At 50.3% G+C, this 14,772-nt stretch overlaps 1 protein-coding gene across 1 annotated transcript; it reads left to right on the top strand.

The window, feature by feature from the left end:
* The first annotated feature begins 9,888 nt into the window (after window positions 1–9,888).
* LOC144149571 (rRNA-processing protein UTP23 homolog) lies at window positions 9,889–12,573 on the top strand. The gene is made up of 2 exons (XM_077681206.1): window positions 9,889–10,147; window positions 11,936–12,573. Exons 1-2 carry the CDS (start codon window positions 9,996–9,998, stop codon window positions 12,531–12,533), a joined length of 750 nt encoding a protein of 249 aa, XP_077537332.1. The 5' UTR covers window positions 9,889–9,995; the 3' UTR covers window positions 12,534–12,573.
* Window positions 12,574–14,772: the final 2,199 nt, after the last annotated feature.

The raw sequence follows: 14,772 nt of genomic DNA, 5'->3' as shown, positions 1-14,772 counted from the left end.
GTAGGTATTCAGAACCTTAGTGAGGTTGCGATGCGTTGCCGTCTTGCTGCCCAGCGGGTCGATCAGGTGCCTCAGAAGGCCCCAGGTCTTGCGCGTACACAGCTTGCCCTGCCGTCCGACGCACCTACTCAACCAGTTCTCTCTGCTGAGCTTGGTGGCGTACTCTACAATCTCTCTGTTGAAAACTTCGATTCGCCGAGATAACTGGTTTCTCCGCTGGCATGAAGATCCTCGGCCAGAACCCTCCGAGGAAAAGGGTGTCGATTGTCTGGACACCAGCTCACGCTTCCCTCTGCGGTAATGTCTTTGCTCATGAGACTGCTCGAGGTCTGACCAACCGAGCGCCGCGAGAAAGTTGGCTTGAGACAGCGATCCCTGTAACGTCATACCAGGAGGTGACCCAATTCTACAGGCTCACCAGACTTCTGCTACCCGCTGGCCACCACTCCCTCAGCAAGGCAGAGGAGCGCTCCTGGCGTCTCCTCCAAACCAACACGTTCCCCCACCCGACCAAACTCCACTTATTCTGGCCAACAATATACTACCCACAGTGCCAATTCTGCAACGCGCCCTGCACCTTGTATCACATGGTGTGGGAGTGCCAGCTTAACCCCTCACTTTCCCCGATATCTAATCCCTCGATTGAGCAGTGGGAGGAAGTGCTGGCCAGCTCTAGCCTCGAAGAGCAGCTTCGGCTGATCCACCGAGCTGAGGCGGCTGGACGCTCCAACGGGGTCCTGAACTGAGGAAACCGCCCGCTTGACTCGTCTCATTAAATAAAGTTTATTCTCTCTCTCTCTCTCCGCTGGCGCTTCCACTGCCTCGTGAGCGAGTGCCGAGCCTCCAACACGTGGGCCAGCCTTGCGTCGACGAAGGGCATCGGCACCGTCATTGTGACCTCTCGTGTAAATTTGGCGAGTGCCGTCTTCTGATCACGCGCCCATTCCGTGTACGACTGCTTGTCTTGTTTGGGCTCCCCTTCGTTTTCCTCGTCGAGGGGTTCCTCTTCTGTGTACTTGCAGAGCTTGACCCAGTCCGTGATTCGGGTTCTGCCGAGCGCAGCACGGAACCGCGGTCCCTTGATTTCTATGCCGATGATGGTGTAGTCGCATCCGAGGTCCGTGCCTTCGTCCCGCCACGTCGCGTTCAGGTTACCCTTCAGGCACGTGAGATCGGGCGTCGTGTCACGGTCGGCGTTGTTCCCTCTTCTCGTGGACACCCCAGACTCGTTCAGTAACACTCGAATTCTGCCTCTTACATGCTTCTGGCTAGAGCTTTCTCTCATTTGGATTCGTACTTGTATCCCCATAGCGAGAGGGGGGGGAGGTCGTTGAAGTTGCGGAGGATCAGGAGCGACCTGTTCCCCGCCAAGCTCTTCGCCTGTTCCACCGTTTTGTCAAAGTCGTACTGGCGCTGCGACGGTCTGCAGTACGCAATAGATTTTTCACGTTGCAACTTGTCCGCATGTGAATTTCGATCGGCGTGTGCTCGCAGCCGTGCTGTGGCGTTACGTGCTGCGTGGCCGCGATGTTGTTGCGTACCAGGATCATCGTGCCCTTCTCCATCGGGTCCGTGTATATAACGTATCCCGGCAGTCGGGGTCGTCCGTCCGTCTCCTGCGGCGCCACCACGTCTGGCTTCTGATCGGGCCCTTGGATGCCTATAAAAAGTTCGGCGTCGTTTTGCCTGATACCCCTGCAGTTCCCTTGGTAAATGACTAGGCTGTCCTCTACCCGAGGAGCCCTATTCCTATTCTTGCTCGGTTTCTGAGCCATCGTGGTTTGCCGATTGCACGTTTGCCGATTGCACGTGTCCTCGCCCCTTCGCGATGGATTCCTTGACTCGATTTGCCCGCTCCTGGCGGAGCGCGGCTGTCTTGCTCATGCTCGGTTGGGAGAGAGGGGAAACCTTGGCCGCCAGGCGCACCAGGCGCGCGTGTCGGACCGACAGCGCCTCCACCGACTCTTGCATTTGCCGAAAGCCCTCTTAGTTTTTGCTTAATTGTCTCGCTGCCCTGCGAGGCTTGTTATTTCTGTGGTTGCTGCGACACGCTGGCCTTCGCTGCGCGCTCTGCGTTGCTTTCCGCGTCCATGGCTTCTTGGTTACTCGCGTGCTCGGCGTTACCCGTCTCCACCCGCTCTAGGCGGACGGATGGCGGGTCTTGCCGCGGTACTTTGCGCTTCTTGCTCGCGCCGTCCGATACCTCGCTGCGGCCGGACCTACCGAACATCAGCGCCTCGATCTTGTTCATGAGAGCGCGCATTTGTGGGTTCTGCTCCTTGGCTTGGGCATGTCGCCGTTCGATTATTTTCTTCAGCTTTATGCATTCGCTGTCACCTGACTTGGCTGCAGGGCTCTAACCGGGAGGATGGGAGGAGGAAGGGGTAAGGGGAGGGAACTTTGTGAGCGACGGGAGACCCGTCTGCCCAGTCCACCTTTTTGTCGGTGTTCTTTCCTCGTTGCCGCTGACTGGAACGGGCTCGGGACCTCGACCTCGGTGCTCGGGACCGGGACCGGGACCTCTGGCGTCTTCCGCTGGAGCCTTGCTTGCCGCTGCACCCCCTCCTGACCGTCTCCCAGCGGCGGTTCCTCTTGGGGCCGCCCCGGGAGCGGGATCTCGAACGTTGACGGCTCTGGTGGTCACCCTTGCGGGCCGGCGTTCTCGATCGGCTCCGCGACGAGGTGCTACGGCGGAATCGCCCTGTAGGACCTCTTCTCTCTAGACTTGAGTCGCCGTCTTCGGTTCTCTGGCGTTCCCACCGCACGCGGCGCACCCCATACGGAGTCTTGAAGCACCGTGCAGGCCCGGTCGGCGGTGAGGTGCTTTCCGCCGCGCAGGCTGCATTTCGGCCGGCACGAGTGTTCAGAGTCCATGTTGGCTGCGCCACAGCCCCGGCAGATGCGGTCCTGGGGGTTGGGGTAGACGTTCATTCTGGGACTGAGTCACCCGCACGTGTAGCACACATCTGCTTGCGCTGTAGGGTACACCCCATGAGCAGGTCCCCATCGCGTATGTAGTTTGGCACTTTGGTCCCCGCAAATGCGATGACCACGGACCGCGTTTTGCCGATCCAGTTGGCTTCGAGCGCCGTGGAATTGTGCTTGTGTACTACGTAGTCTTGGATCTCTTGGGCAGTGTCCTCGAACGGGATGTTCCGAATGACACCTGTGACTGTTCTATGGGGGAGCACTCGTACGCACTGCCTTCAAGAGCCGTCCCTCTGATGTCGATGCTGGTCACAGCTTCGTACTAGTCCGCGTTCTCCCTTCTTGGCGTGCTTGCGACAATTATGTCCTGTTCATTATTGAGGCAAATTAGGAGCCTTCCTGAATACCTCCCCCTCAGAAGGCAGCCTGCAGCCCTTGGGCGCTAGCAGCACCTTCGTCCAATTAAACAAGCTTAATTTGTATTTCGGGGTTGGAGCTAGGCAAACAGGTCTCCCACTGGTCCGCACTGGTAATTCGTAAGCATGCTCGTAGAATTCATCACAAACCCAAATCATGTGAGTGAGTGTGGCTCTCTGCATTGATCATTGCATTGATCATTGCAAAGGTCGGGATAAATGTTGTTGAATAATGCAAGACTGTTGAATGCATTAGCCGGTAGATGACGCCAGTCTACCCATTGCCGTCGGTTGAGCGTGGAATGCGCAGCGGCGCAGCGGGATCTTTCTGGCGCTCCATGCGATAGTGTTGAGGGATGTCCCCGTAGATCACCAGGCTGTTACTAGCCCCCTGGTCCCAGCCAGCAGCGTAATCCCGAGAGCTGAAACCTCTGGCCGCCTAACGGGCTAGCTCATTGCCTGGGAGAGATGCGTGGGCCGGTGTCCGAATTATTTGTACGTTGCCCATACGAACGGCTTGGACGGAGCGTAATATGCGTAGGGCTGTATAGGAGATCCTGCCAATGTCGTAATTCCAGAAAGATTTTTATAGTCGCCCTTGATAGTGTTAGCCGTTGTGGAGGCGACAGCAAGAGCAACAGTGACCGCTTCTCCTTCCTCAGCGTGGAGGCTGATGTCAGGCAGTTGCCTTTAACTTCTATTGCCAGGATGGCAATGGCGCAGTCAGCGGCGCCAGCATATCATACGCCTGGGTCGCCTCTGAAACCCTAATGCAGGGCAGACGCTCAAAAGGCCATTTATGTCTCCCCCATACCCAGCAACATTCACCCGGTACAGCACCAGGATCGCCGTCATGCAGTTTAATTTAATTATAAGTTTAATATAACAAGTTTAATAAATACACGTTCAAAGTTTAATTCAAACTATAATTTAAAGCGGTTTCAAAGCATTTTTCGATTCATCCGCAAGAAAAAAAAATTGGCTCCAATCGACGCTGTGAAGGTGGTTGGAAAGCAAAGCTTTAAACCACACCCACAACAATTTCCCGTACGGCGTCACTTGAATTCACACACGTGGCTCTGGAAAGAGTGAATCAATTTTTTTTCTTGCGGATGAATCGAAAAATGCTTTGAAACCGCTTTAAATTATAGTTTGAATTAAACTTTGAACAGAGGTTCTGCCAGACGTTAGCTGGGATTCGTTGATGATGATGATTTCTATTGGTTTCCCCTTTGTATCGGGGTGATGACATGTCATCTTACCAAAAAGGACTAATATACATATGTTTTACACTTTTGGTTTAATACTAGCGCTGCTTAGGGCAGGCACAAAAAGCTTATTAGGCACAAAATACTTTTTTTTTCCTGTTACAGGTGGTAACTGTCCTAGGCAATATTCCCCTCTCTGCTTTTCGTCCACCAGCATTCTAATCTTCTTTTCGTCCCCTCGACAGCCTTGAAGGTAACTTCCTCTGTGATACCCTTAAATCCTAGGGCTTCTGAAAGCCCAATATTCCCTTCATGTAGATTTGGATGGATACCCTCACATTCTAACACGATGTGCCGCATAGTTTCTGTTTCTTTTCCGCAGACCACGCATACCCCATCATTTTGTGAATACTTCCCCACAAAACTCTTAGTTCGCAGGCAACCTGCTCTAGCCTCAAAAAGCAAAGCACTGCCCTGGGAATTATCGTAGAAATTTTCCTTTCTGATGTTCATCTTCTCAGCCCTGTACATCTCTAACGACGTTTTAGCTTCCATTTTTTCCCTCCATTTATTCGTTTCAATCTGCCTTGCCTCTTTTTTGGTTACCTTGGCTGTTTTGGATTCCCCACTGTTCTTTCCGTATTTCATCGTTAGCCTTCTAGTCTTTCTTAACCACTGCGTGTCCACGCTTTTCAAGTATAGGTACCTAAAAACCTTAGTTGCCCACCTTCGTTGATCCATTGCCCTCAACCTCATCTCAAAGCATATTTTACTCTGAGCTTCTCTAACTTCAAACGACGCCCAGCCCATATCTCCCTGAACTGCTTCGTTAGTTGTTTTTCCATGCGCGCCTAAGGCCAAACGTCCTACCGTTCTCTGGTTTACTTCAAGGCCTGATAGAACGTCTGATTTTAAGCAGAGTACAGCATTCGCAAACGTGAGACCCGGAACCATTACTCCTTTCCACATTCCTCTTACTACTTCATATTTGTTATACCCCCACAGAGCTCTATGCTTCATTATAGCTGCGTTTCGCTTTCCCTTAACCTTAAGTTGCTCCTCGTGAGTACTTAAGTAGTTATCCCCTTCGTTTATCCACACTCCCAAATATTTATATTCTTTCACTCTAGGTAATTCGCCTTGCTGGATAGACACTACGTCGGTGGTAGCGTCATTGCAAACCATTATTCCTGATTTTTCTGCACTGAAATTTAATCCGAGGTCAGTGGCTTCCTGGCCGCAAATATTTATTAGCCGCTGCATATCGGTTTGGTTATCAGCTAAAAGAACAATGTCGTCTGCGTATAACATTCCAGGAATATGCTGTTGTACCACTTCGCCTTGCAGCATATGGGTTAGGCTAAACCCTACTTGACTTTCTTCCATTTTCTTTTCTAACCCTGCCATGTAAAGCATGAACAGTATTGGGCTCAAAGGGCATCCCTGTTTCAGTCCCCGATGGATGTTGACCTGCTGGGCGCATTTCTGTCCTTCCCAAGTAAGGTGCACTCTATTGTCTTTATAGATTGCTATAAGGAACTGTACTAACTCGTCATCTAATCCCTGGAGTTTCAGCATCCTCCACAGCCGTTCTCTGTTTACGTTGTCATATGCCCCTTTAATGTCCAAGAACGTAATCCATAGTGGTCTATTCTGTGCTTTCGCAATTTCAATGCACTGCGTTATCACGAACAGATTGTCATCCAGTCGCCTGTCTTGTCTAAATCCATTCTGCAGTTCCCCAAGTATTTCATTTTCTTCCATCCATGCTTGAATTTCTGATTTTATCGCCTGCATTACGAATCTATACACCACTGACGTTACTGTGAGTGGTCTGTATGAATCAATACTGGCTTTGTCTCCTCTGCCTTTATATATTAAATTCATCCTACTTTCTAACCAGTCCTCTGGTATTTGTTTGGTTTCTATCACCTTATCTATTGCCCTCATAAACGAATCCTTACTTTTAGGTCCAAGTAGGTTTATCAGTTGCATTGGTATTCCGTCCGGGCCCACTGCTGTCTGGGGGGAAACCTTTTGCTCTGCTTTTTTCCAATCAAGGTTGCTCAAACCTATTGGAGCGCCCTCAAAGAGCGCCCTCCCCCTCCCCTCCCCAGCCGTTACCTTGAATTCGCGTGGGTGGCGCCCCTAACGAACGTGCGTAGGCGGAAGCAAACGGCGAGGAACGTCTTTCGAATGGTGAGGAGGAGGGCGCCACGCGAACTAATGCGTCTTCTCTCGCACTGCCTCCCTTCACTCTTGTTTCATGTGTCGCCTTATAAGCGCCCTTCCCCTCCCCAGGCGCTGAATGAGAACCAGGCCCAAAGCAGAGGCCGCGTCCATAGCACTCGGATTCCCCTGAGCCGCAGTCCGGGCCTCCTTTCTCCTACCCCCTCCTCTTGTAAAGGCCAATAAATTGTCTGTTCCACCACCACCAAAGCGACCGTGCTTACTAAAGCAGACGACAAAATCGTCACGCCGGTGCACCCTCCGCTGTGAGCCAGCACCTGCGCGGGAAACGCTGGGTAACCATTCGCCGCGCTATCTACACTGTGCTCCGTGAGTTAACCCCCCTCCCCCTCTTTCCTCCGCCACCATCGCCGTAACAAGCTCCTTGAACCGCACGCCACGAAAGAACCATTGGCTGGTAGAGCTAGAAAGCTTTGCTTTAAAATGACTGGAAATTTAACGAAAGAGTAAACAACCCTTATTAAAATGAGGATCGATTGGTAATTTTAATGGAGGCGAAACGGGCAGTGCAAGCATCCCGGTGGCAGAACCCCGTATCAAAAGGATCCCGTAAGCTGGCACTGACATGCAGATATCGGTGCTCTGAAAAAAACGTCGGCACAATAATAGGCAGTGGGTTGACGGACTTGGCTTCATTACAGTGCCCACACAGAGCTGCTAGAGCCAGACGAGATATATGAAGGTACCTGTTAAACGGGCGAACTTGACAGCAGGGGGCCGTTATAATAAGATATAAGTTGTTAAGTAGTCGTATTCTTCCGCTTCTTTTTGTTCAAAATGGGGCTGAGAGGCATCGGGCACGTTCGTACGTTCCATTGAGCCTTGTTCACCGCGCAAAACACAGAATAGCGAACACAATGGCAGAGAAGCACATCACCACTCTGAAGACTAAACATGCAAGCCTAGCTAGCTCGTCCATGTTCTTCGCTTCGTGGCGCGAATGAGATAGAGACCATATGAGGGAGTTACACAGAACTCTTTTTTTGTGATCTTCGTTAGAGCTTCCCAATCGTTTTGAATTTGTAAACTTCTCCCCGATGCACATTAGACAGCTTTCAAGTTTGCCCCAGAATATGCTTGGGCTTATCACGATGAACTACCTCTGTGTTCTTCCGAGGCATGTGTTCTTCCGAGGTATGCACTCCTTTTGTGCGAACCCCCTCGAGTCTACCTCAGACGACTCTTCGCACAATATTCTGCGAGAAGTCGTTTTTCGGTAGGTATTTTGCGCTAGCAACATATTATTCCATCAGGTTTCGCCACAGCATTGGCTTCAGAGAATCCTCTGTGGTACTATATCCGCCTTTCAATCCCGGGAATTAAAAAGTTTTATTTGCCATCAGTTCCCTCAAACAAGTGGCCCTAGTGTTTTTAACATGTGCAGACATGGACAAACTAATGAGAATACAAAAATATCAACGAAAACACGCCTAAGGCCAAATACTGTTCAAGGAGGTTCAATAATAAGGCCCTATTCGTATATTTGTAAAGTCACATATCCAAAAAATTTTTCATTTCAATGAAATCACGCATCCATTTAACATGCACGGACAGAAATCGCGCGAGTTCTGTGTTATGACGCATATTACCGTGGTCGCGTTTATTTGTTTTGTGACTGTACATACATGGGAATTAACTGTGCACGTATACACTGATGGCTCTTTGACTGAGTGGATGTGCACCGCGGCTGTGGTAATTAGAAGCATGTCCGTTACCCCAATCGTCACACTAGATCGCCAGACAACTTCCACTGCTGCTGATCTGGTTGCCATCTGGGAGGCGATTAGTTTAGTCTCCCGAAAACCATCTCAGTCCTGTGTGAGCTTTGCAGCTTCTGTTTCTATGAGTTATGGGAATCTGTGATCTGAAGCGGAACTCTCGCGTTTGTAGTGGTTATTTTATAGAGAGCCAAAGTAATTTAACCATCCTACAGCCCAAGGTACAAACGCCCCCCGTCCTCTCCTCCCCATTTTACCACCTATGTGAGAATAAAGGCTGGAACTGATAGACGGCAAAGGCGTTAAAAATGTGCAAAGCCTGTGTTTGTTTAATGGGTAAGATATTTTTTACATGGTACCTAACGCAAACCGTGTAATGCCTTGTAAAAAACCAAGATAGCACGACTAGTCGCGTCAAAGAGCTGCGTCAGCCTGAGTTCTCCAGTAGAGAGGCAGAAATATCGTTTTGCCCTATGTGTAACGATGACGATGATTAAACTTGAAGCTTTCTTGTTACGAAGTAGAATGGGGAAGGATAATGGTCAGAAACCCCGATAATGGTCAGAAACCTCCGTCGCGACCGACGAACGTCTTCCCCGCTCTCCAAGCGTCGACACTTCCATCTTTAGAGCTGCTGCCTGACGAGTAGAGTATGACTACGAGGAAGCTATTGTGCTGAGCGATGTGCAGCGCTTCGACTTCGTCTACCCGAAGAGGATGACCCTATCCCATCCGGTTATAACCGGTGGGCAACGGTCACACTCCGACGCATTCGGACGAACACTGCCGTAACGCCGCGCATCATGGCCCGCTTTCGTCTACACCCCGGCGACGGTACCTGCAAACTCTGCGAATCACCTGACAGCCAACAAGTCGCAGACCTTGACCATATGCTATGGAGCTTCCCTGCCTTGAAGGACCAGAGAAACCGAGCACATGCGCTCATTCCTCCTCAAGTCAGGCCACAAACGCTGCGGGAGTAGATCCATCCCGAAGGGTCTACAGAACACAGGAAGATGGTCCTGGACTCTCTTCTCGTATATGTTCGAGAAGCGGGCTCTCTTCTCGTATATGTTCGAGAAGCCTCCGTACAGGACCACATTTAGTCGGGACACTCCCTTCCCCCATCTCCCCCTCCGCCGCCTCCGGCGATGACAAAGGTCAAGACACGGAGTGTAATTAGGATTAATAAATACATATCACAACAACAACAACTCTATGTTGTGCGTGCGCAGTTACTGGATAACTCTGATGCGTAAGTACAAAACTCTCCCCCCCCCCCTTTTTTTTTTTTGAGCAGGCGTTGTATTTTTGACACAAGGGGCCGCCAGCATCGTCAGCGCGCTTCAGACGTGAACGCTGTGCCGGCTGTGCCACGGAATCGCTATTCTCACGGATTATTTACCCACGTTTGCTGGCACGTGTGATCGTGTACTACGTTGTGGGCTAATGTTTTTGTCATCACCTAGCTCACGATGAAGATAAATCGCTACAAGCGGGTTCAGAGGCACCTCACGTTCTACAAGAATGCCTTCGGATTCCGCGCTCCGTTCCAAATCCTCGTCGATGGCACGTTCTGCGCCGCGGCGCTCAAGTACAAAATCAACATTCGGGAACAGATGCCGAAGTAAGTTTAGCGCGTCGGCAGTTTCGTTTTCAGCAACGCTTATGAAGCTATGCTTTCGTTACTTTCACATCTGCTAACAAAAGATCCACGTGTCTCTTAAGCGCGACAAGTACGAAAACGAACCTCCCGTTGTGTGTTCTGTTCGAACGCGGTCACCGCCGAAGTCGCACGCCGTTCAAAACTTTATTCGGACCTCAAGATTATGTGTTCGATCACTTGAACAGAATGCGTATTGGGCAGATTAGTTAATAATAGCACCGTTCTCAAGATCAAAACACGACGTTTTGGTTTTTAGTATATTGGAATTGTCAGTGGGCGCCGTCGTCAAGATCAGTGGTATCATAGTGAAAAGTGTGCGCGTGTATCTAATTAGTGGCTTTCTTAGGAACGACCGCCATCAGAGCTCAGGAGAAGCAAAATCTGCTCGTGCCTTTCACCAAAATTCTGGGTCACCTCTACGTCGTGCTTTCAAAAGCTTCGCTGTTCGTCCACGATCACGGAGTGCAATATATATGGTTCATGATTTGTAACTCTATGCATGATATCTCTCTTGCGATATCCCGTTACAAGCCCGGAACCTCGGTGAGATGCAGAATGTTAATTAAAGGTTTTGATTGCGCGCACCACCTCTAGGGCCGGCCGAAATGATACCAGTGCACCCTTGTACACGAAAAAAAAAATGCTCAGAAGTGAGCTAAGAACAATTTACAGAGAATTGAAGCCCCTTTGGGTAAAACGCGAAACTTTCTCTCATAAAACCCGAGTCGTAGTCCAAAATCCAAACGGCTTCGACCTTTTGTCAGAATGGTGAAATCAGATAGGCGTCGGCTTCATAACATAAGGGACTGAGGTTAAATTCCGACCACGGGGAGCATTTTTTTTCTCAAGGCACTTGATGTGCCGTTGTTTATCATCACCAGTGTTTTGTGAAATCATCCTGCAGCGTGTTTCTGCCTTTTGACGCCGTCAGTAGAGCGTAGAGAGCTTTCCTTAGGAAAAAAATTGGCATTGTTGGGGTTCAAACCCAGGGCGTTCACTCCAAAACCTACTACAGTAAAAGCGCGTTAATTCGAACTTTCGGTTAATTCAAGCTGACGTGGTCCCAGCAGAGCCCTGTGTATTTCAATGGTGGAAAACTCCTGATAATCTGAACGCGTCAGTATCCAAAACGGTTAATTCGAACTGGGATCCCCTGCTTTCCATCGCTACTCGCAGGAGAAGTCGGCCCAGAGTGATTCCAATGTGTTGCAAATCCAAACCAAATTTACTAGAGTTGCAAAACAACGAAACAGAAAAACAACAACGTAGAGCGCACGCTACGCTCCTGCAACACCTTATTTTGCTTCTTCCGAGGGCGCCGTGCCAGCGGCGCAAGTGCTCCGGCGCATGTCATTATTAGTTACGAAACATTATTAAATCACCTGCCACAAACTTGTAGTAGCACCTCATTCGCGATAACGAGTCCAGAGGTGGCTTCTTTGTCTTCTGCCCGTGCAGTGTGGCGCGATGTCCATTCATTCTAGTGCCCGCCTGCTAATTCGAACTCTGCTTAATTCGAACAATTTCACGGTCCACTTCAAGTTCGAATTAACGAACTTTTACTGTATTCTACTCCAAGGCTATTGAAGGTAAACAGTGAAGCTTTTCTTGAAGTTGCCTAAGAGATTACAAGAAGTGTTTTAAGCGAACAGGTAGATGGCGCTGGATGCGTACTCACAGGGGAACAAAATCTTGCGCCACGCGTGTACCCCGTTTGAGAACTGCAAACAGTCAGTTCCTTCTGCCCAGGTACCTTGCCGATGAAGTCAAGCTGTGCACGACAGTCTGCGCTATAACCGAGACGGAGAGCCTCGGCCCAACGCTGTTCGGCGCCACCCTGGTCATCAAGCAGTTCCCCGTGCGTCGCTGCGGCCACGAGAAGAAGCCGATCACTGCGGCCAACTGCTTCCACAGCATGGTCCGCAAGCGCAATCCGGACCACTACATGGTGGCCACTCAGGACCACGACCTGAGCGAGCGGCTGCGAGCCCTCGTCGGGGTGCCGCTGCTCTACCTCTTCAACGCCATCACGCTGGAGAAGCCGTCGGAGAAGAGCGAGAAGAAGGGCATGGAGGCGCTGCATGCGCAGTCGCAAGCGCCCGCACACCAGTTGGCGGTCATCGAGCAGCTCAAGCGGAAGGAGAACCTGCTTCAGGACGCGCCCGCCCCGAAGAAGCGTCGCAAGCCCAGCGGACCCAACCCGCTGTCGTGCAAGAAGCCCAAGAAGAGGTTGGCAGTGCAACCGGAGCCTGCCGCCGCTGAAGGACTGAGGAAGCGGAAGAGGCACAAGCGGGTGAAACTCGCCAAGCATGTGGTGGAGGAACTGTCCAAGTCTCCTGTGAAATAAAGCGTGTCGCTGCGGGTGTGCAGCCTGTGGTGTTCATGCACTCTTTTGAAGGTTGAAATGTCCATCGTTGCCACAGGAGGTGTGCATATTTATTGTGTGTTTTCTTTTTTTAGGGGGCTTGGGTTGTCGGCGTCTCTTGTCGCCATCGTCGTAACCATTGTCTCATGTAGTCAGGGTACTGAAACACTGGGACACTCGTTTACACCTTGTACTAGAATGTAACGCACATAAAAAAAGGGAAACTGGCTTACGGTTCACGCTTGAACGCCTTTTTTTTTCTTAATGCAATAGATTGCCCTACGGCATAACAGGGAGGTTTATAGGTACAACACTGCACCAGTTCCATGCAGAAAGCCAAGAAGAGACCGGTACTGGGGTCCCCCTATCCAATGCTTAACTTCCAGGATGGAGCCCTGTGCCTTGGAGGTGTTGGATTCTGGCGTTTCTAAGACCTGAACAAGTCCACAACAGATGTTCATGCTTCAAAGACACGAGAATTTCACAACAGAGCTGTCTACCTCAACCATTCCCAACGGTGTCATCTCCGTGGGCAAAAACGCCAAGGCGCCACTTATACACTGCATGCTTCACCCCTCCCCAGGCTTCACATTAGATGAGATGGCCTGGGATTTTTTTTTTCTGATAAAATAGAAAAACAAATTTGTTGCAGCCAAGGGCTAGACAGTAACAATTGCTAAGCTTATGTTAACTTGTGGAAGTAGAGGGCCCCGGTGCCGTGGTTACCTTCGTCAAGAGGCCACCTCCTGTGGTAACACAAATAACATGCAAACGTTGCATAGCAGACATGCACTACAGTAATCGAAAATGCCGTGTTTGAATAGAAAATCAGTTTTTTCCTTTCTTTCTTTTTTTTGTGTTGTACTCTGCACAGCATCCTGTACGAAATCGACCAGAGGTTTTTTCGTCATGATGAAATATTTATGGAGTAATCACTCGCAGGAGCGTTACCTTCTTTACCGTTGTACTGATTGCATTGAGCTTCCCGGGCAGTACTACTGTTTTGTGCAATTTTTGTACCTTGCCTTGGGCATGCCTTCACTATATAGTGCAGAGCCAAGAAAAGTGTGAACAACAGCAAAAGAAGTGGGTACTAGCCGGCACACAACAGTGGTTTACGATACCTACTGGGGCATTTTCAATGGCTGGTTTGAGAAAGCAGCTTTCTCTGACAGTTCCTCATCTAAACTAGCACTCAAGATCTGTGTTCACGGTATCTTGTCACCTAAACTTTCTTCTTTCCATAGACAAATGATTTCCCACAGCCATGCTGCTCTGTTTAATTGAAAAACTAGAATTTCCACCTCAAAGCACTGATACAATAGACCTTTATGCATTACCATCCTCCTTGTGGCCACCATGGCGAACTAAAAATTCAGGCCATAACCCTCCCCCTCCCCCCCCCCCCCTCTCCCTTATAGCTGTCGCTGTCAAAATACCTGTCCTCGAAACATCCTTGTTGCTGAATCCCTCATCTGCCGACTTGTCACCTGTTCCTTTCACAAGAAAGCCACAGCAGCAAGACTTATAATGCAGCAGGTGAAGTGCCCTTTTATTTACTTTTTAACAGCAGAGCCATTTAAGCTTTTAGTTCCACAATGGAGAATTACCAGACAACTCGGTCCAGCTGAACGTGTGTGAGCGCGTACGTTGTGAGGAGCGCCCGGCGTTGGCCAGCTCGGTGTGTGACAGCACTCCGCCCATAGTTCGTGGTGTGAGCTCTCACGTGCTCTTCTCCTCACCAGTTCATGTGCGTTTGCGCCTCAAGTGGGGAGCACAGATATTGAGTCTGCGAAACCGGTTGCCGTTGGTTTTAGCGCGTGCTAACGCGGTCCACTTCGGAAGAGATGTGAAAGGCTGCGGGCAGACCGATTCGGACCTAACCGTCAAAAAACTTCCAGCAGCAAGTCCAGAAATCCATGTGACGTGCAACAGTTGGGTCTCCGTCAAAGGGAGAAGGGTTGCCAGCTCTGCTGTTGTTGTTGGTAAACTTTATTGACACACACACACAAAAATTTAAAGAAAAAAAGGCCCCCGAAGTCCGGGGTTCTGAAGGGGAAAATAATTATCTATACAGATGGGAGGACCTGACGAATGTGAGCCACCAGAGCTCGCCACCAGGCCGCTCGGTCCGGTCCCTCCGGCGCCGCAAGCCAGTCTTGGAGAGTAGAGGGAGGAGGTGAAAAGAATTTAAGATGAGTTGAGAGTGATGGTGGCGAAG

The sequence above is a fragment of the Haemaphysalis longicornis genome, unplaced genomic scaffold (genome assembly GCF_048455015.1).
Source record: "Haemaphysalis longicornis isolate Haplotype H1 unplaced genomic scaffold, Haemaphysalis longicornis Haplotype H1 scaffold_8, whole genome shotgun sequence".
Taxonomy (NCBI): Eukaryota; Metazoa; Arthropoda; class Arachnida; order Ixodida; family Ixodidae; genus Haemaphysalis; species Haemaphysalis longicornis.
This window is presented reverse-complemented; position numbering and strand designations above follow the sequence as displayed.

Excerpts from the sequence above, each read along its gene's own strand:
- LOC144149571 (XM_077681206.1), top strand. The coding sequence starts at position 9,996 with ATGAAGATAAATCGCTACAAGCGGGTTCAGAGGCACCTCACGTTCTAC. Across the intron at positions 10,148-11,935 it reads ATTCGGGAACAGATGCCGAA|GTACCTTGCCGATGAAGTCA; the intron begins GTAAGTTTAGCG and ends CCTTCTGCCCAG.